The sequence below is a fragment of the Lycorma delicatula genome, chromosome 4 (genome assembly GCF_047948215.1).
Source record: "Lycorma delicatula isolate Av1 chromosome 4, ASM4794821v1, whole genome shotgun sequence".
Lineage (NCBI taxonomy): Eukaryota > Metazoa > Arthropoda > Insecta > Hemiptera > Fulgoridae > Lycorma > Lycorma delicatula.
In genome coordinates, this window is record NC_134458.1 from 123,285,973 (window position 1) to 123,308,979 (window position 23,007).

The 23,007-nt window shown below is 28.6% G+C and overlaps 2 protein-coding genes across 3 annotated transcripts in view; one reads left to right on the plus strand and one right to left on the minus strand.

The window, feature by feature from the left end:
* Nop17l (PIH1 domain-containing protein Nop17-like) overlaps positions 1 to 10,635 on the minus strand; it is a 28,574-nt gene extending 17,939 nt beyond the window's left edge. Inside the window, exons 1-2 of the mRNA XM_075364124.1 lie at positions 8,727 to 10,635; positions 900 to 1,265 (exon numbers count right to left, since the gene is read on the minus strand). Coding sequence (XP_075220239.1) covers positions 900 to 1,265; positions 8,727 to 10,379 — 2,019 coding nt within the window. The 5' untranslated portion in view covers positions 10,380 to 10,635. The remainder of the gene's footprint in view (positions 1 to 899; positions 1,266 to 8,726) is intronic.
* The window catches only part of LOC142323844 (uncharacterized), an 80,315-nt gene that overhangs the window by 52,470 nt on the left and 4,838 nt on the right, over positions 1 to 23,007 (plus strand). The window contains exons 1-3 of one of the 2 annotated variants that reach the window (XM_075364126.1): positions 11,161 to 11,325; positions 18,680 to 19,167; positions 21,160 to 21,279. In XM_075364126.1, the coding sequence (XP_075220241.1) occupies positions 18,706 to 19,167; positions 21,160 to 21,279 (582 nt within the window). In that variant the 5' untranslated portion in view covers positions 11,161 to 11,325; positions 18,680 to 18,705. Of the gene's footprint in view, positions 1 to 11,160; positions 11,326 to 18,679; positions 19,168 to 21,159; positions 21,280 to 23,007 lie in introns of those variants that run through there. The other variant, XM_075364127.1, reaches the window with a different exon arrangement.

The following is a 23,007-nucleotide window of genomic DNA, read 5'->3' on the forward strand; positions in this document are numbered from 1 at the left end:
AACAAAATACTGATTACATAACAGCTGTAAATACAAGTAAATGTTATCTATACATATTACATTAGCATTAATCTACTAGCAGCAGCACGTTATCTTAATGATAAAAATAAGTAAAGGTACATTATTAATGAGAATATTCTAATAAAGTGCAATGCTTGAAGCAGATGAGACTAAAAATATAATTAATAAAAACAAATTAAGTGAAATGAAAAATATGATGAAACAAGCATTTCAACATTTTTACAGGTTGCTGAGTTGTGATAAAATGTTATGCGCAAATAAAAGTTATAAAACAATAAATTAATACATATACTTAATAATCAAACCACTCATTCAGAAACACAACCCACTCCAAAAACATTCATAAATGTTTCTTGTGGAACTCGGTACAGCAGTTTATTTTTATAGGAACAATGCTTGCATAAGAATATTTAAATTATTATTCTTTAAAGGTCCCGATGTAATAAACTTAAAAGAACAGACCATTTTAATTAATTATGGAGAGCAGAATTTTGAAATGAAAATGAGTGTGTCCAATGTACATTTTTCATTTGAATGGTGATTCTACTAAGATGAATCAACCTGGTAAAATAATTAGCAGGTGGATTAAAAACATGTTATTGATGGTTTGATTTATTAAATTATATCTTTTTTTAAAAATAAGTCTACAAAGGTCGTCTATACTTTACAAATGCAAAAAAAAAAAATTAGAATAAAATAACAAAATACTTAATGCCATAATATATAAATAAAATGTTGTTAAAAAATAATATGTTATGGCATTAAAGCTCAACTTACATCAACCTTTCCCTTAGCATTATTTACTTATTACTAAAATCATCATAAAAATAAAAATTTTATTCACAAAACTAAAACAAATAAAGCATCATCAAGCTTACCAGTTCAGCTTTATCTGTTTGTGATTCGGAGAAAGTTCTTGATAGACATCTGGGTGATGCTTTAATTCGCGGACTAACTGTAACAACCTTGCTACAACTATTTATATCCATATTGTCATTGTTAATAACATTAACTTCATTTGTAGTTTCTTGTGTACACTCTTCTATTTTAATATTTTCTTCCTCTTTCATCCCTGATTTCAACTCATCAACATTCTTTTTCACATCTTTGTTTTTCACATTTTTGCTATCATTCTCCTCAATACATAATGATAAAACAGAATTTGAAATTTCCAAAAAAACATTATCTTCTTCAAATTTAACAATTTCAATTTTTTGTGTATTCAATGTATTTAAATCTTCAGTCTGAAAAGGATCAAGAAGAAAAACAAATAAATAAAATTATACCATACAATAGTAAAATTAAAATAACATTATATAAGAAGAAAAAACCCATTTAAGTTTAATTAATAGAGAAATCAAAATTACTAGTCATGATACAATTAAAATAGAATAATTAACAATTCTTTAATAGAAGGAATTTCTTTTAAAAAAATATATAAATTTAATTGAAAAAGATGCAACAGTGATTGTCAAATTGGCTCTGTTGAATTACCAAAGTTGAACAGTGATGGGTGCAGTTTTCATTTGGCCGAGTTCTACGTGCTGCTAATCAGTGATTAGTCTTAACTGACATCTTCTTACAGAAAAATTAGCATGCTCTATTATATTAATGTAAAAACAAAAACAGATTAAATTATAATAATACAAAATTTGCAATGATAAAGAAGAAACCCAAAGTTAGTTGAAAGTAGCTTAACTCCCGTAACGTGGCAGAGTTTGACAAGGAGATAAAAATTTCTGTGTATCAACCTTACACAAACACATTAACCCCAGAAATAATATATTTCAATCAATTAAAATATGTCCTACTTAAGTCTATTCTACTTGAGTAGTGACCATTTGATACAGGTGACAAATTTATTGAGCAAGAAAGAATGTCAGAAATTAACGTAACTTTTTAAATGTCCATAACCTACTCTTCACAAAATTACAGTACCACAGATATCTGAACAATTATAGTTTCAATAATATTAAAATTAAAAACATTCATTTCACTAACCTATGCTTTCTAAATGTATTAAATGAAATTAACATTCTTAATAAATATGCCTAATACAGATAAAAATAATTTTTTGTTCATAAATTTAGCCTATAGTATACGCTATCAATGAAACTGTCATTAAAGAAATTTACTAAATTATATTATATAATATTATGTAGAAATATATATAAAATACAGGACATCAGTTACAAACTGATGCTAAACTAATTTGGCATTGCTAAAAATATAGTTGTGAGAAGCTTTTTAATGTTGAAGCACAACCTTGCTTTATGGCATTTAGTTAGTAGTTGCTAGGAAGCAGACAGACACATACATACAGTTTAAAAATTGTAAAAACACTCAAATGAGTATGTTAGAACAGCATGCAACTGCACATTTTCTGTTAAGCAAAAGGGCATCCTGCAAGGACATTCACACAAAAATGTTTCCTTTATGATTATAAATCCTTGACAAGTAAAGCATAACATAACTGGGTCAATAAACTTAATGATGCTCAACAGATTGTGATAAAGACCAACCTTTAACTTCCTACTCAGGATACAACAAAACCAAAATTACAGAAAATGGGGATGATTCAAGCTGATAAGCAAAATAATTAAAGCTTAGCAGGGTTTTTGTATGGTTTAACCTATAACATAATGTATGTTATTTAATTTTCTAACATGTGTGTTCAAGATGGGTGCCAACTGATAAACAAAAATTAATTAAATTGGCTTACACTTGCAATGCCTCTCTCAGTAAAGTGATGAAGGTGAAGTTTTTAGAGATGAATCATGGATTAATGATTACCAAACAGAATCCTGTTATAGTTAACTCACATGTTATCTTTTGTATTATAGCTGGTAAAATTATTTTAACTTTTCTTTACACTTCTCTTTTTAAAATAATAATTACTATTTTTATTGTAATTTTTTGGTAATGTCTTACTATTTTTTGCACACATTTATATTTTTTTTCATAGAATTGTTGTAAAGTTTTTCACTCACTGAAAGGAAGACTGTGAAAGAAATTACTACTAGTCTGAAAGTAACTTAGTACTGAACGAACTGCATTCAGATGATACTGAAATTCTGAATTATGATAACGCAAGTGACATTGATTTACAAGAACAAAAACAAGATTTACTGAAAATACATGAGAAATGTGGAGAAGGAAAAATTTTCTCCTTGCCTCTGCTTCCAAAAGGAGAAAAATTTCAACAAAAGTTTATGCTAATAAGACCTGGGCAGACACCTAATAAAAGAGAAAAATTACAACAATCTATGAGCAAAGAAAAATGTAATGAAAATCCTTTAAATTCAAAAATAAATCTTTTTCAAAAAACTTTAAATAATTACAGAAAAATATTAATAAATAACTATTTTAAATCAAACTACTGCTCCAAGATTAAATTTCAAGTATATGTTTAATGTTATTATACTTAATTATGGCTAGCAGAAAATGAATGAAATTATAAAAAAATAATGTCTGAAATATGGCTTCAGCTAATATCTACCTATTCATACAGATTCAATATTTCCTCTACATAATTTTTTTAAAACATTTTACAAAAGGTTTTAATGCAATTATTTTTAGTGACCGATAATCAACCTATTTAATTGTGCAATAGTTACATACTTAAACTGGCTACTAAACAAATATTCTGACCACATTCTGAAAACCATCATTATCATTATTAAACCAGAAAAAAAATTATGTTTTTATGAATGACTGTTTAATATAAAAAATTAATTCTTTATACAGAACAATCACTGGTTCACTACATCCCACTTTAAAAGGCTGGCATCAATGTTACTGAATTTTACCAGCACTTGCATTCAGCTTAAAATTTAATCCATCAGGTAATCAAATTTGAAAACCATTCTACTTGTTTCATAATTTATTAACTTCTCCTATGAACAGAAAAATCATTTTTTAATGTTATAGTGAAGTTAAAGTAGTAGAAAATATTAATAAGCAAATATGCAATCCTGAGGTAAGATATTATATTTAAGATACATTGAATTTATTACTGTTAATCTAAAATTGAGGAATAAAAAAAATGAATTACAGATAATAAACTTTTAATTATTTAAATTTGGTTATCGATACAAAATTAAAATAACATCAAAAATGCTGTTAAATATTAAAAATTTTAATATCAAAATACAGATTTAATTTAAATATATATCATAAGAAATCATCAACTCTGCTTCTTAATTAACGTCCTAAAAATTTCAGTACGATCTCATTTCACCGGGGTAACTGAAATCCGAGCAAAATCTTTCACTAGCCGTAACTCTGAAACTAAGCATTTTAGAACATATGTTTATATGAAGTTTGTCCATTATTTTCACGAGTAGAATATATTATGAAAGTCCCGGGAGGGCTTCGTAACAGTCTGGGTGTGCGCGCGCACGCGCAGATTCGGTACATCAGGATGGAAAGAAACTATAGATTCTGGGATAAAAATGGATAATTATCAAATGGTCTCTCTCTCTCTTGTAAGCAGATTATGGGGTTGTCATTGATGATAATGAAGATAATCTACAGAGATCTATTTTTAAATTGCAGTAGCCTTGTGCTGATTATGGAATGAAGATAGCAGCTGATAAGTCAAAGATACGACCTTTTTGAGTCGGTATCTTGTTGGGACTAGGATAGTAATAAATGACGTTTTTGAACAAGTATCGAATTTTAATTATCTTGGTTGTGACGTGTCCTATTTAAAGAATAGTGATGTATGAAAGAAATAAGTTTAGATCTATAAACGGTGTTATAGATAAAACGTTAAAAAATAAAAGAAAGAAAACGAGAATGAAATTTTATAAAATGGCCACACCTGTCTTGAAATACAGAAGTAAAGTATCGGTAGCAAAACGTTGCACAACATTGCTACATACCGATAAGCCGTTATTGTTACATTGTGATTTGACTCCTCAAATAAATATGGGCCTATTATTGCGAATTTTGAAACTGCACATTACACTATAACTGTGAAGTGGTAGTTGGTGAAGTTATCGAGAGTTACTGGCAACCCAGTAACGGTAATACTATTTATTGACACATCCAGAGATAAGGCACGTTTTTATAACACATGAATGATATCAAGGTGGGCATTTTCGAGGATGAACTCGTATTCTGCTTTACGAGACGCCTAGACATTTACACTGAGTTCCAACATCTTGTATGGGTAGAACTGAAGATAGTCATGCAGAATTCTTATAATTCGATCAAAAATGCCTAGTGCAGCAGCAGACCTCGTTGCTGAACGTTGTGGAGACTGCGTTACGGCTAACCTTACAGCATCAATGTTTTCACAGTGCGTTATTGTCCGGTTGATTTCATTTTTAAAGCGGACAATATGTTGCCAAAGTTTTTACCAACAGTAATATTGTATTCCTAATGGGAACAGACGCGTTTCAATTTTAATTAAAATGTCTGTAAAATAAATGCTGTGTAATGATAAGGGAATAGTTATTTTTAAAATAGGCTTCAAAGAACGAGCGCACGATGCTCACCCAGCCAACTCATGAGTTCAACTATAATAGTATCACCGGGGCTAGGCCGGACAGCGGTCCCGCCTTCTCACTGGCAGTTATGCCAACATAACGATGTCTACAAATCGCAGATTCTGCTGGACTCTGTATAACTTAAAAGAATAAAATTTAACATCAACACATCAGCCAGTCAAATATTTGGACCTTTTTCAGTTAGTGGGTACCATTGTTTTTCTTCCAAATCAGTGGGTATTTGGAGGTATTTGCAGAGAAATTATAAATATAATCTAACCAAACTTAACCTTTAACCCATCGGATTGGTCTAGTGGTGAACGCGCCTTCCCTCTCACAAGATGCATTTGGAAGACCCGCATTTAAATAAAATCGACGAGTAGAAAATAAAAAATTTAAAAGACTCATCCAAGATTGATCGTTAGTATGGAAAATTGGTCTTTTTTCAGTAAAATTGTTACTTGGTTATTGGTTTATTGCGTTTTTGTTATATAAATGTAAAAATGTGTGTTTTTATTGTTATCTCAGAGAGAAAAAAAAGTGGACCCACTTACTGAAAACGGTCCAAATATTTTGTTTACTCTATAAGTGTAGAAATCTACATCAAAAAATAGTGAGGCTTATTCCTGATAGTGAGGCTTATTCCTGAACTTCAATTTATTAATTTGTATTAATATCTGGAAGATAGTTGAGGAATAAAAAAGGCTAAATAACAAGTACCTTTTTCAAATTGTTTTGAAAATAGAAAAAACAAAAGTAATTGTTTTACATGAATTGTTGACCAGGCATGGGATTGACTGGCCAGTGCTGTTCATTTATATAAACTAGGAGCAAAATTAAAAATGTATTATGTCTAAATAATAACCAAGAGTGGCCATTATATTTTGAATTTTGTTAAAGTCAAGCCTAGTAACTTTTTTTTTTTTTTAATAAATGTTTTCACTGGCATTAATTTAACACATTAAAATCACCACCACACCTTAGAGAAAGTATGTCTATTTATTTGGTGCCATTATGAGTGGTAAAGTTCTTGTAACAAATCCATTGTAGCCATTGGTAACAAATCCATTGTAGCCACTTTATTAAACAATATTTCAATATGACTTCTTCCAATATAATTAATTATTCCTAGAAAATTGGTTGAGCTTCAATTTTTAATCCAATTTCCATAGAACTTACTTTTGATATCTTGCATTAAATTAAGACACACAAAATTTAATTAAATTAGTTTTAAATTTATGTAATTTAATGCTACTATATGACACTTAGAAACCCCAATAATTATATCCTTTATTTACACTTCAGTTTAAATGTATATATATTTTAGGGTATGACAAATGCATCATCTCTAAATTGTGAACTACTGCATTGCACAGACAAATCTTTTATACACAAAAATAAATTAACAGCAACAAAAACTGATTCTTGACAATGTAACATTTTCTATTTTAGAACTATAATATATTATACCATTCTCAATGATTAAATCAACTCTTAGTTGTTTATTAGACAAATTATAAGATAGATAAGATTTAAATCATGTGCAACAATCCTAATCCCACAAATTCTAATTTACATACATAATATGTACCAACACAGTGAAAAGCTTTTGAGATCAAAAGAATTGCAGCAATAATTCATAATGAGTCAAGATTCTATAAAAAAAATTTTATTAGAAATATTAAAGATTTAGAGAATTTTTCACCCAAACTTATTTACTGAAAAAATGTTATCTATCAATCACATACGTCTAATAACATCTGTCTAGTTCACAACATCTATTTTTGTACATTTTTAATAAAAAGGTGTAATTACTAAACATTTTACATAATTAGGGGAAATAAAGATAAGATTCATTTACTGAGATACCAGAAGTTCTACAATTACCCAAAATCCATACTTTTGACCCTAATAGATATAACATCCCAACCCATTGATTTTTATCACATATGTATTGTCTTTATCATGTACGTATTAAGTATTTAATAACAATTGGATCAAAGAAGAATGTGTCCATTGACACTTAATTAAATGACAATTAAGTGGATATAATGCTTAATTCGCATTAACATAATCACTCTGTTATGCATAAACACCTATAAAATATTTAATGATTTTAAAAATAGTCAAATACATAGACATAAGACATCTGTCAATCACAAAGATTTTTCCCACATTTACAATATATAACTCTGATAATAAAAAAAAATGTTAGAGAATAACAACAATTCTCAATAGAAATGTTATTCTTCAAGAATCTGTTCTTATAAGCTTGATAAAAATTTGCTTTATAATAAAAATATTTTGGATTTATAGAAATATATTTTAATGAACTATATAACAATTTAAGTCATCCAAGAAGAAACTTCTTGGATTGTCAGTGTTCAAATTAGCAGTTTGAAAATTTAAATAACTTCTACTTTTTGGGGTAGAATTTTATCATCCCTTAATTCTTTGGTATTTAAATCCCAACCTTACCATTCCTCAATTAAAGAAAAAATACAGAAATTTAAGGAAAATAGATTAAAGACAAATACATTAACAAAAATTGTGAAATTTATCAATAATTCATTGAGCTTTTTTAAACATGTTATATTTTTAAGAGTATTCCTGATAATAATTCTTATTTCTACTCTAAAAAACAAGCCCCAGTAAAATTTTCTTCAGTACAATCCGCAACAAAGATCAACTGTTTAATATTAAAAACCCCATCATCAAATTTGTTCAATAATTTAATAGAATCAATCCCTTAAATACAAAACCCATACACTAAATTTCATGATTTGGTTAGACTATCACTGATAATAAAACAGATTAAAACAACATGCTACACTTTAGCATTTCTGAAACAACTTCTACAATATATCAGGGAAGAAAGCATATATATGCAAGTTAGTTTAACAACAACAAAAATTAGTCCTGTGAAAAATCAAAAACAGTTTCAACAATGATATGTTAATGGCTAATAATCAAAAATTAGTCTGGTGGCATTTAAAACTGAAAATAAAATAATCAAATATAATTATACTGTAATCTTACGTTCCCCCAAGAAAAAATTACCTTCATGCACAAGTAGTGCAGAAAAATACTCACAGCAAATCAGATAATTTTTTATTTATTTAATTTAATAATGTAATCTAATTAAATATAATCAAAATATAATTATAAACATATACTAATACAATCAAAATAAGTATTTAACACACTTACCTCTTTTTGAATAATTTCCATTAATTTTATAGGATTAGGCAACACATGTTTTTCCAAGGAATTCTCATCAACACCACAAAAATACTCTGATATTTCTTCATTATCACAGCCAATTAAATTAATCTGAGCAATAACATTATTATCCCATACTTCTACACTTAAATTTTCATTATCAAGTTTAACTTTATTTAATAACTTAACACAGAATGAGTAATTAATTGGAAAATGACCAGAGCCAATAGAACTGAATTTTAAATGAAAACCTGAATTGCCATCAAGATGCTTTGATTCAACAGAATCTGGTTCAACATTTCGAATATGAAATGTAAAAGCTAAAATGTTTTTTAAGACATTGCAATCATAACTGGGAAAAGAATAATGTTTATCTGAATTCAGAAATTCATCGCTTTTTTTAGTCCTGTAACTATTAACCATATCACAGATTTCATGCTCATCATTTGCTCGAACCAGTTTATCTTGACAATTTACTGGTTCATCTTCACCACTTGATGATTCTGTACTTCTAAAACCACTTCCCATATCACTATCAACACCACTATCCTCACGACTCAATTCAAATAAATTAGGTGCATGATTAATACGTTTCACAACTAATGTAATAATCAATTTCTTTGTACGACTATCAAATTTAGCATTACCTTTATCTTCTTCAACAGTATAAGGTAGAGTTATGTCCAATTTATATTTTGCTGGTTTTTCACTCACTAACTTCAAAGATTTTTCTGTAACATCTAAAGTAACATCAGATGCAGATTTTATTAATGGCAATTCGACATTAACAACAAGCTCATTTGGAATTGCAGCATTTATTTTAGAAGTCACAGAATTTGTACAATCTTGGATATCTATATTATTTCGTTGTTTTATAACATATTTAGGCACAGTGAATTCATCTTCTGGTTTCTTTACTGGTACATAAATTTTTGTTTCTTTTGCAGTAACACTTTCTTCACTAAGTGGAGGATACGGATAATTTGGAATTTCAAACACTCCATGATCACAGTCTTCTGACTGTGGTTTTGGATGGTGCTTGGATTTCTTTCGAATAACTGTAGCATGTTTAAGACCTTTAAACATCACTTTTGGATATCGAACGTTTTTCTTATCCAATGTAACATTGAAACTCTTTTCTACTGCATTCATTGCTGTATCACTGACCATTTCTTTAAATCTATGATTTTCTTTTACCATTCGTATGACATCTGGATGGAAAACGACATCAAATACCATGCAAACATTATTTTTTTTATCCAAATCCTCTCGAGGTTGAGCTTGAGTGTATGGAAGAGACCACTGTACACCTCCTGCTTTACGACTGTTAGAAGGCTTCATAATATTATCATTATAACAAACATTGATGAAAGCTTTCTTCTCACCATCAATACTGGTTTTAATAACATAACCTGGTGAAGGATGAATAAAAGTAACATCATTACCGCGTTCTCTTTCCAATTCCGTTATTTCTTTTTCAAAAAGTTTTTGATTTTCTGGATCTGTAATTTCATCAACATAATCATGTAATAATTTGCGAAATTCTTCCTTTTTTAAAGCATCACCAATTTGATTTAACTCATCTTTAGTAATTTCAAGATCTTCAAAAGATTTATGTTGCCTTGTTTGAAAACTGGCCATTAAGCCAAATAAAATTACTCCGGTTCTATTTGTAAATCGAATAAAAATTAACGACCGGTAACTACAAGTTATAACGTTTACCTTTATTGAAAATTTAAAAAAAAGCAGCAATATAAAAACACTCTTGTGAAATATATACTTGTGTGCAAATAGTAAAACCTTTATAAAATATGAATTAAAAATAAACTTTCAACAATAAGCGTAGGAACAACGATCCACTTAATGCGCAAAACAAATAGGTTATCGCCTGACCCAACACAGGTTGACCGGTTATTATACGTAGTAAAATAAAAAATATGTTTACATAGACACGATTGCATAAATTAGAAACTAAAAATATTGTAAGTTATCGAATGTAAAAATGAATCTTTCAAAGCTACAGATTTAATTCCACTAGAACTTTACCAAAAATATTTAATTTACTAAAACTTATTTACTAATAATAGCAACTATGCATTTAAAAAACATATAACTTTTTTTGCTTAATCATGTTATTTTTAAAATAAGGTTATATTTATTACTGTGAAAATTACACTCAAAACTATACATTCTTTTTTAAATAGATCAAAGATTATATTTCAAGAATTTGTAAACTTGAATTTGTAATAAATTTCCTACCTTAAACCTTCGATTTGTGTTGGTAAATGTTGGTAACGCTACAATTACGAAAAATAAATTTTTCGATTGGATTAGTTGCCAACAAAGGCGGAGGTTTATTTAACAGTACTAAATAAACTAACAGAAATAGTACTAACATTTTTGTAATGTAGTATCCAGAAAACAAACATTTGTTGTTGCTTATATACAAAATATTTTAAATGAAAGTGATGTTCTTTTACAACTATTTTTGTTGGATGAAAACTGTTTTGTACTAAACCACTATTAAATGTTAAAATCTGACTAAAATACTTTTGCTGCACTTAACTTACATCAGAATAAGAAAAAGGTATTCAAACACCATTTACTACATTTAATATCAAGCATAACCCTTGACTGCATATACTATTGGCATTTTTCAAATGTTTCTACATAACAATTTAAAACAAGTTCTAGTTTATTTATTATAAACACTTGTCAAATAAAGATTACTCAGTAAAGCAACATTTTTCCTAACACTTTTTTATATTATAAAAGATTTAAAAAATAGACTAATTAAAATGACAGTTTTAACAATCTCAAACATTTTGAGTTGCACCTAACTGACTATAGTTAATGCTTTCATCAGATACATTTCAAAGTGCAAAATTATAAATAAAACATTAAGCATATCTGTATTACATATTGCATTGAAATGACCAGATGAAGTTGAAGCTAAAGATGAAGAATGCTATATTTTCTATTTTACTGCAAAAATTGTAGAATGAAAGAGAACAAACCTTTTGACAAATATTAAAAAAAAAAAATAATTATAAAATATTAAGTCTGAGAACATAAACAGATATCTTACTGAAAACATTCAAATAAATCTAAATGTTGCAGATAATGTAATGCAGCTACCTACTGACCCTAATTAAAAAATACAGCTGCACCAGATGTCCTGTAGACTTTCAGATTATCACCTGATTCATGAATAGTTATCCCAGTCTGTTTCCTATATTGTATATGGCTTAAAGTTCTAACTAAACTTCTTTTAGTAAATCATAAACAAAAATTAATTTCTCTAGTTTAAAATCTGCAAACAATTAAACAAATTTGTTAAACATGTTGAACAATATAAAATTTAATTCTTGATCAGCAGATGTGTGAAACAGAAGGTAGGCCTGGTATTTATAAAATTACTGAATTGATTTTGGGTCTTATATTTTAACTGAAACTAGTTATTGGATGCTTCCTAATTAAGTATAAAAAAAATTATACATAGCTCACTTCAAAATTACATATTAATATTAAGTATTTGCTATGTAGTTTTTAATGACCAATCTGTTAATTTTTTTTTTTTTTTTTTTTTTGTAGAGGCACAACAAAGGTTTGTTATTAGTACTTTTTCTTTAGTAATTTTTCTATAACATATGAACTAATTTTAAAACATGAATTACATATAAATGATATATAAACCAAATAACAGAAATAAAAAATAAAATAAGCAAAAAAAAAAACACACATTAAGACAACAATATAAAATACTAAAAAACATATTATACTAATTGTTAAATAGTCAAATATAGATTTCTGGCTTTAAGAAATATCAAGGTATTCAATAATCTCCTCAGATTGTTTCCTAGAATACCTTGGATATTAGCTCCTAATTTAAATTTCTGATGTAGTGCCACATAACATATGCACTCCATAAGGATGTGGTGTATCATTAGTTGTAAAAAATGACTGTAGTAATTTCACTAATCTGGAGCTGTGTAAATTAACTCCTCTGAAAGAATAATTAACATGTAATTTGCAAAGGTTGTGTATTATGTTTGTCTTAATTTGTGATGATGCTTAACAATTAGCAATCCAAAATATCTTTGTTTTGTTTACTTTATATGATTGTTATAATTCTTTTTACTTAATCCCTCAAAAGTCTTTCTTCTTTTGTATCTTCAATAACTGACCCCAGGTTTGCGAGGAAAAGATTATTTACAAAAAAACAAAAAAAAATTATGTATAAATTAATTTTTCACCATACTTATTGTTTTATTGAATTTTTTTATTTAAATTTCAGAAAACTTTGACTGTCAAAATGTAGATATTATATGGTAGAATCATCAACAAACTCTTAAGCAAATTAATAGATTTTGTTGTTCATAAAATCATTTAACAGTGAAACAGAACAGTTTTATTAAATAATTAAATAAACAGATTCATTAGAATAAGTTGTAACAAGAATAAAGTAAAAAAAATTATTAAAATTGAAAATTATTTTAAAGGATGAACACTAAAATATTTCTAATGCAATTGCTATGAATATATTGAACATTCACAACTGAGTCTCAATAGTCTGATTCCACTACGTCTGCAAGTGAGACTGTTCAAGTGTTAAAATATTGGATGAATTCAAAAGAATAAAGGATACAAAAGAAGGATTTGACTGTCACTGGTAGATCAGCTGCCATAGAAGGTGCTGACATTGAATGCTGCCACCTTCAGCACTAGTCTACATAACACAACTTTTCAGTACTATTATTCGTACAACTTGGTACCTGACAGAATGGAAAGTACCACAATTAACTAACATCTTAAAACCAGATAAGCCTGCTAGCGAAGTAGCTTCATATTGACCCATAAGCTTACTTCAAATTCTTTCTAAAGTTTTTAAAAGATCTTTTTCAGAGGCTATGGTCAATCTTGGTGGATAGCAACATTATCCTAGATCACCAATTTGGCTTTATATGCAAGCATTCAACCACCCATAGATTTGTTAATATCATCTACGATTGTTTGGAAAGGAAGAAATACTGTTCAGTGGTTTTCTTACACGTACAGCAAGCCTTTTACAAAGTCTGGCTGCCTGGCCTTCTCTACAAATAAAAATTTAGCATGCCCCGAACATTTTATATAGTATTATGAAGATACCTAAGAGATCAATGTACGCCGAGTAAGTGTAACCAGGAACTGTACTTCTTTTTCGACATTCTGTACGGGATTCGTCAAGGTTCAGTCCTGGGCCTGATTTTGTATGTGATCTTTACTGCAGACCTTCCCAGCTCAGACTATGCTACAGTTACATCCTTTGCAGACAATCTTGGCAGTTAACAATGATGTTGCCCTGGCCTCCAGAAGGTTACAGTCTGCTTTGGATCTTATCAATAAATTATGTATGTGGAAGATAAGGGTGAACCCAGAAAAGTTGAATCACATGACATTCACCATGAGGAGAGGAGATTGCCCTTGGGTACATGTAAACAATACCCTTATCCTTGATGTGAGCACAGTTTGATACCTAGGTATGCAATTTGATCATCAATTTGCCTAGAAGGTCACATAAAAAAAATAAATAATTAAGCATGAGGTTTATGCAGTTACACTGGCTACTTACTGGGTAGGAATTCTAATTTGTCTCTCTCAAATAAATGATTGATATACAAGGTACTCACTCCTAAAACCAATTTGGAATTACATGTACAACTGTGGGGAATGAGTTGTGTCAGTAACACTTAAGGAGATCCAACAATTTCAAAATAAAATTCTAAGGTTATGCAAAGGTACTATGATTCGCAACAAACAACAATATTCACGACCATCTACAGATCTCCTACATACAGGAGCAAATTCAAAGATTGAGCAGGATTTACATATCAAAACTTAATACACATGTAACAATTTAGCTGTAAACCTGTTGGATAACAGTAAGGACATTAGATGGCTGAAAAAACTTCATGTGCTGGATGTCAGTGATTTTTGACAAGTCTCAAGACATGAATTGTTGTTGACATTTCAATTCAAATGCCATATACTAACCTTGGTGTACAACACCAAGGTTTTCAGTAATTTGGTACAGTGTACAATGTATGTATTAGCACTGTTACTGCTCTGTGTAACTATCATCATTGTTCTATTCTAGATTCTAAGAACACTATTATCTATTGACATGATTGTTGTCAGGACTTAATTACTGTCATTATTATATCTTTATTGACTCATTTATTACTATTGTTTTGTTCCCTTAATACCTACTTAACCTTAGCTGTCTGTTAAGTCTGTTTTAGTGTCATTTGTTTTATCTAGATAGGATCTTTGTTTTATCTTTTGGTAGTTTCAGTGTTACTTTTATCTTTATTTTTGTCAGTGCTATCAACTATTCTGTTATAATTTCATGAAGTACTGTTTTTGAAATTTTTTTATGTATTATGTTTGTATCCAACAAGGCTCATCATTGGATGGTCTTCATTCTTATCATAATTACTTATTCAATTTACTTATGATTTCAAAATGTATTTTAGGAAATTGATTGTAAATAAAGCTGATTTGAAAAATCAATAAGTTTTAAAAAAAAAGTTAAAATTTTATTAATAAGGCAAGACATTATTCTTTAACCAATACTTAAATTAAGCTTTGCAACTACACCTGTAATGAAAAATATAATTTATTACTAAATTTAAATTACATATTTCATGTATTAATTCAGTACAGTAATAATTTTAATTGATATATTGTTTATTAAAATTGTTGCTATGGAGATGAAAATGAACAACATTTTTTGCATCCGATTTTATCTTCTTCAATATTTTTAAATTATTAGTGAAGTATCTAAAACAGCACTTAAAAAATACAATTCAAATATTTAAAATAACATTATATCTGGCTGTCATTGTAAATATGTAAGTATTATAAATTAGCATGTTATAATTAACATTTTAAGGACTTCTTTTTTACAAACAAGTATACAACCTCCAATTAAAGATTTATTTTGTAAATATGCACAATTAGTAGAAAATAATACAAAGAAAACTGTATCTAATAGCACACACCAGTATTTCTAAGATTAGCCCAGAAATATTTAATTTATTTATACACTTATCTCTTTTATTCTCAGCTGATCACTTAACACCTAACTGTGTATAATAAATTCTATGCATATTTCAAACAGAAGTTATTCTTATACATAAATCTGTAACACAAGAAGTAACTTTTCACAGAATATGTTGAAGTTGTTTCTCTCATTTTTTAAGTAGCACTGTGAGCTATAATCATTAGCCATTTATTTACACATAATTATTTACATTATTTTACTCTTTTACTAACATTCCAGGTATTACAGAAATATCATTTTATAAGGAGGCAATGTGTTTAATTTTTATAGTTAAACATTCTTAATAGTAAAAAAATATTTAAATAAATAAGGAAGCAGGTCAGTGAAGTGACTGCTACTTTATTTCTTTTTAAAGTACATAACAAAAAAGAGAAAGATGTTTCCTAGCTTATATGGACAGTCATCTGATTAAAACAATGACTGCGCTAGAAAGCATTCTTAAAACCAGAATTTCACTACATCTGGTACAATTAAACATCTCATTTCAATTGTTTATTACTTAGAGGTGCAAAGGGATGAATCCATATTTAATAATCCACCTTACAGCTTTATGAAAATAATGTAACACAAGTAAACTACAGCATTAAAAAAACCAATAATCAGGAAACAAAAAAAGTTTTCAATCATTAAATGAATTATATTTGTGTAACTTGCAGTTTTTAATGTAATTTATAACTACCCAAAATAAAATTTATAACCATATGTTTCTTATTTAACAGCTGGAGTCATGTGGCAGTGAACATATTTTTACTAGTAAAAATATGTCCAATATATACAAGAAATATGGTTTTAGATTTTGTAGAGTGATGTTATATAATTAAATCCCTTGTTATATCTTGATGTTATATCTTAAATCAGAAAAAAATCCAGGAACTTGTGCATGACAAAATATAAGTGAACTTTTGAAAAAAAAAAAGAAAAGAGCATAAAACAACTTCCTTTCTAAATCTATAGAATGGAACATAAATTTAGCTTCTCTTATTGAAGTCATTTATTTGGAGATGGTTAGAAAACTCCTTCAAGATATGATAAAACAGAACATTCAGTGTTTTTTAATGTATGTTTAGTAGATGTTTCTTTCAGATTTACTTTTTTTCAATTTCATACTGTTTGAGTATGTTTATTTCATTTTTTTATTTTGTGTTGTATAAAATACAACACACACTTGTGCTATTATTAATATCTTAGTTGGGTAATATTTCTTATGGTAATCTACAAAAGTTACCTGAAAATGTATAAGAAAAGTCTTAAATATTTATCTGGTATACAAGGTAGTATAATATTCATCTGGTATGCAGCATTTTTGTGTTAACATTGGTATATAATTTTCTATTGCTAGAAGTTCTTGGTAGCTATAATAATATCTGAATTATTTACAGATGTAACATAATGCACATCTTAATCAATACCTGTGTAGATGTAATATATGTATACTCTATAGATGTAATATATACTCTAGCCAAGTGTTTATCCATATGGCAATTAAGACAAAAAGTAATCAACTGAATCATTTGCATTATACACTGAAATACCCCAGACTCCAGATACGTAGTTTAACTTTCTTGATTCGAGGTCTATAAGCAACTCTTTTGTACAATTATTTAGTTTGTTACATTTCTACATCATCAATCCAGAATTTGTTGAGTAGTGGCTGGGAGATGGTATTAAGAATCCATTAACTGTAAAATATAACTGTTGTAGTTGGAAGCTAAATCTATGTTTCTCATATGGGAAGACACACTAAAAATATTCTCTGCCACTCCAGTAAAGTGATGAATAGATATTTTTCTTATTGAATCAGTTATTGTTAAAAAGGATTATGTAACAAAAACAAATTTTTCACGAACCAAAAACCTTTCTGAAATATTTATTTTTTTATTAACTTTCTTACTCTAGATTGTGTTATAAGTTATAGTTATCTGTATTTTCATTACAAAATAATTTAATAAACATGTTTATTGGTGTAATAGTAAAAATGGCTAAAAGTGACACATACCCCCTTTTAACAATAACCAATTCAATTGATTCCAACTCTGTATTCAGGCTCGACCCTAATTAAAAATTTCATCAGGGAAATACCTTGCCTTAAAATATTTTATGCAATCTATATAATTATAATAAATAATATGTTGTAGGTAAACAGATGTTTAAAATAAATTTTGATAGTTACAATCATAGCACAAGAAAGAAATAACTAGATTTGTGAATTCTGTAGAATGATATTTCTTAAATATTAATCATATTTAGCAGTAAAATCCCTGGAAATTATTATATAAAGTAGAACTTGGAATAATCCAGAGCTTTTTAAAGAAAATTGTAAGATTTTAATTGAAAAATTTGTTTCCTATAAAATAAAAAAAACATGCAAAAAAATTATCATAATTATGCTGAGTTGCTTATCCTCTCCAAGATTAGGATTTAGCATAATTTTGACTGAACTCAGAATCTGTTACCAGGAATGTTTTAAAGAATCATAAAATAATTAGAACCTACACTTTTAAGCCAAAAAGTAAACTTATGAGTAACAATAAAACAAAAGTTTTCTTTAGAAACTCATTTCAGAATTTAAATTGAAAATAAAGGTAGTTTAGAAAATAGAATAATAACTAATCAACACAATGAATAATTAAATTTTTGTCAATTTTGTTTTTAATTTATTTATTTTTAGGAAGTGATAATAATTAATAATTTAATAAGTGAAACTCAATTATTTTTTTTTTTCTTTAAGTAATCTGAATTTTACAAAAACTACAATTTAAGATTTACTGTATTTTTGTAAAAACAACACTTAGTTTTAATTTTTACTGATAATGTAATTATTTCTGTTTTATTTCAGAATCATTATTATCCTCCCGGTCAATAATGGATAAAGAAGAGCTGGGGCAAGATGAAGAAAGTCCTCCCAACACAGATATTCCACTGGATACTATTTTAAAGAAGCAACAGTTTAAGGGTGATGAAGCAAAGTCGGATTTTATGCCTGATCAAGAAATAGAAAGTACAAGTAGCACAGAAATTGAAGATGGTGCTATAGCGTTATCAGCAGCAGCAACAGATCTTGGGTACTCATTATATATATGTCCATATTTTGATGAAATGTATGCATCATCTCCTAACAAATTAAAAAAATCTGATCTTGAAAATTTAATTAATGGAATGAAACCAGTTGGTCAATGGATAATATCAGAAACGAGCTGTGGATTGATAGCTTCATTTAATAATCAAGATGATATGTTAACCGTATTAAAACAAAACTTATCTGATGAATTAAAAGGTCCAGTTCAAGTGGCGCAATTTTCTTCGCAAGATACAAAATACAGACAGGTAAAATAAAGTATTATATAATTAATTTAGAGCTATATTGTTCCAATTAAACTGGAATTAGGCAGAACTTACTTTGAACCAGTAGGGAACATCCTAGGCTTGCTGAAAAAAATTACATAAGCTTGGATATTATAGATATAACCTTTTTAATTTGGTGATTTCTAACAACTAGATAAACTCTTTAGGTGGTGTTGGTGAACTCTATCTACTGTATAAAGTATTTAGGTTAGGTTTGTGATGTAAGTTATTTTACATATGTTATTACTATCTAAATTACCTTTTAAGCCATTTTTAATTTCAACTTTATGAAATACTAGTATTCTTTTTTCATTATCATTGGCTATAACTAATATATTCCTGGTGATATATTATTTCTATTTCCAAGTAAAAAAGAAAATAAAGAATATAAAATTTTATGTTTACTGCTTATCTTTCAATTTATTTTCCAATAACACAAACAGGAAATTTTTACCCAATGTTTTTTTCTTTTTTTCTTTCATCAGAAATTATTTTTAAATCTATTCAGTTTTTCCTAAAATTAGCTCTGTACAAGCAAGTAACAAATAATAAAAAAATTTAGAACATTTACCTGGGTTTTCATCAATAACCTACAAATATAAGAAAATGTCACACACTAATAACTTAAAATTAACAAACAATACAAATGGCTGGCCAACTTGTAATTCTTTAGTTAGACTCAGTCACTTTAAAAACAGAAACAGTCCATTATACTTTCTTTATTTATTTTACTCAACTGAAATAGTGGTATAAGTTTTTTCCAGAAACAACTGGCTGATATTCAATTATAGTTCCTTAATGATTGATGAATCTTTTACGGTCTAAAAAATGCCAAGCCTGAATTTAAATCCAGAACATTATTGATGAAAGGCAGAGATGACAGCATTTCATAACAGAGTTCAGCAAAACTGTTTTATTCTGAAATAACTCATTTTATTAATCAACGTTATCATTTGTACATCTTAAAAATCATAACTTCTTATTTTTAACTAAAAATCAAAAATGTCTTCATTAAAAGGGTTTTTAATAAATATGATCATTCAGAGACAGACAAAGCATAATATAATAAATATATTTTATTGGCAAAATATAACTAAACAGTATTGCTAATACTCACTGATCAAAGCCACCTATACACAGTTGAAAATATTAAATCCTCTATTATTTAAAATATGTAATTCTGTTTATAGAACTAAAGAAAGGTAATAAAAAGCAGAGAACTCTTGAGGCTAAGGTTCTGATAAGAATTAAAAATATAAATTTAAGAAATACTTAGTCAAAATTTAATTATTCTCACATTCAAACAGTACATACAGAAGGAGTCTTTTTTTTTCTATTGATAGTAAAATGTTAAAACATAAACTTAAGGGTAGTTGACATGATTCACTGTCTTGGCCATCTGCTTAGAGCAATAATTGTAACAGTATGCATCTGTTATTTATGAGAAAGGTTAAAGAAATGAATATGAAATAGGTTTTCAACTTTGCAAGGAAATGTAATTTATTGTTTCATTAAAAAAAATTTGGTTTTTAAGTCGCCAGTTAGTTGATTGCCTTGGTGCTATTATTTTTTTTTTCTGTTCTGTGCTAATCTTTTAACCTCAACATAACTTCTACATGCTGTATTCTAAATTATCTGTTTTGTACATTCTAGTCTGTCAACCTACTGTTTTACTTTTGCATATTCTATAACCAAATCAACTGAACCTATCTCCCCTATTATGTGATCCATCAATTTAGTTTCTTTAGATGATTCTGTTTCAAATTTTTCTCCTCTTTTATTCATCCCAAGACCACTTCATTTCAAGTTTTTATCAACCCACCAAATTTTCAGTACCCTTCTCTCACACCACATTCTAAGTCCTCTGCTTTTTTTAATTCTGTTTTCTGCATTGCCCATGTTTCACCATTATGAGCCACTACACTCTACACAAATATTTGCAGAAAATTATAAATATGATAAAATTTATTACAGAGTGTGATGATAAGAGATGTACCATGGGCTATACCATTGCAAGAGGTATCAGAAGCATTAAACAAGCAAGGTATCCATGCTGTTAGTATTGAACGTGCAAGGCAAGCAATTAAAGTTGAGGTAAGAAAATATTTTTAATTAAAAGTTTATATTACATAATTATATTAATTTATTACTCATGCATTTAGTTAATGCAATAAAAATATTTCAAATTAATTAAAAATTTTAACAAAAAATTCCATATTATTCATTTTATTCCGAAATAAACTGTTTTAGAATAGCTTTCTGGTGTGCCAAGTTACTTTTGTACAGTAGACTGATATGGTGGATTTTGATTCTACATCTGATGAACAGCAGAAACTGCCTATTAATATACATTCTGTTTTCAAATACGGATGTTTTCATAAACATATCATATGAGGGTTGTCTGAAAAGTTTTGAGCGTAACATAGAAAAATGTGTTTTTTCTGTGAAATACAGTTTTATTTTTCAACAGTCTTTCGATACTTTTACCAGCAATGCTCTAACCTCTTTAACTCTTTCAAATAGTAGCTGGTGTCTTTCTCCGAAAACAGACGTTTACGTATGCGATAACCTCCTCGTCCGGTGGGTTAGGAAACAAGAGAAAGTCGCTTGGGGACAATCTGATGAATACGGTGAGTGGTTAACCAATTCAAAGTGCAATTCATGAATTTTAGCCATGGCTACTATCGAAGTGTGAGCAGGCGCATTGTCCTGATGGAAAAGTACTTTCTTCTTCAAATGTGGTCGTTTTTTTTGTAATTCCTGCCTTCAGTTTGTCAAGTGTTGATGCGTAATACTATCTCGTTATTTTTTTACCTTTTTGAAGATAATGGATAAACAAAATTCCGTTACTATCCCAAAAAAAACAGTCGCAGTCACCTTTCCGGCCGATGGAACAGTCTTCGCTTTTTCGGAGCAGGTTCACCCTTTGCACCAGGTCCACTGGTTTAGATTGTTGTTTGTCTCAGGAGTGTAGCGATGGATCCACTTTTCATCTACAGTTATGAATCAACGCAAAAATCTGACTCGTTTTGCTTAAACTACTCCAGCAGGGCCTTGGGAATGTTCATTTGAATGCGTTTTTGGTCCAAAGTAAGCAAACTTGGCACCCAACACGCGGATAGCTTACACATATCCAGTTCTTCAAATAATATATGACACACGTTCTTTCGATTTGCCTATTACCTCCACTGAAATATAGAAATACTGGAATGGGCACTGCCTACGTCCAACGTGAGCGGAAAACTAACGTGAGACAGATAGATTTAGAGGTATAGTTTTCATTGTCGCACAGTGCAGCGCATGCGCATTGTACCTAACGTACCGTCCCTTCAGAAAGTGATTCCATAAAACTTAATTGTAGTTAATATTAAGTGATATCTATACTTAATATGAGATTAAATTAATCTCATAATTCTATTTAATTAATAGAAAATGTTCAATGCTTATGAATATTAAATAAATGTTGAGTTAATCATTGTATCATATAAATGTTTTTATAAAAACTTTCTACATAACTTGAATTATTGAAAGAAAACTTGTGATTTGTGCTGAGAGATCATCAAAAACTTTTTGAACGGACTAGACAAAGAGAGTTATACCTCTAAATCAGCTATCTTTGTTGGCACGGATTTCTAACGCTAGTGCCCATTCCAGTATTTCTATATTTCAGTGATTACCTCTGTTATCTTAAACCTTAATTCATCGGTCGTCTAGTACCATTTGGTGAACGTTTTCTATGACGGTCCCGAACGCTCATCATCAACCAAGCTGGTACCACCATATTTAAATTCTACTACCCATCTTTTCACGGTGGCAAATGAT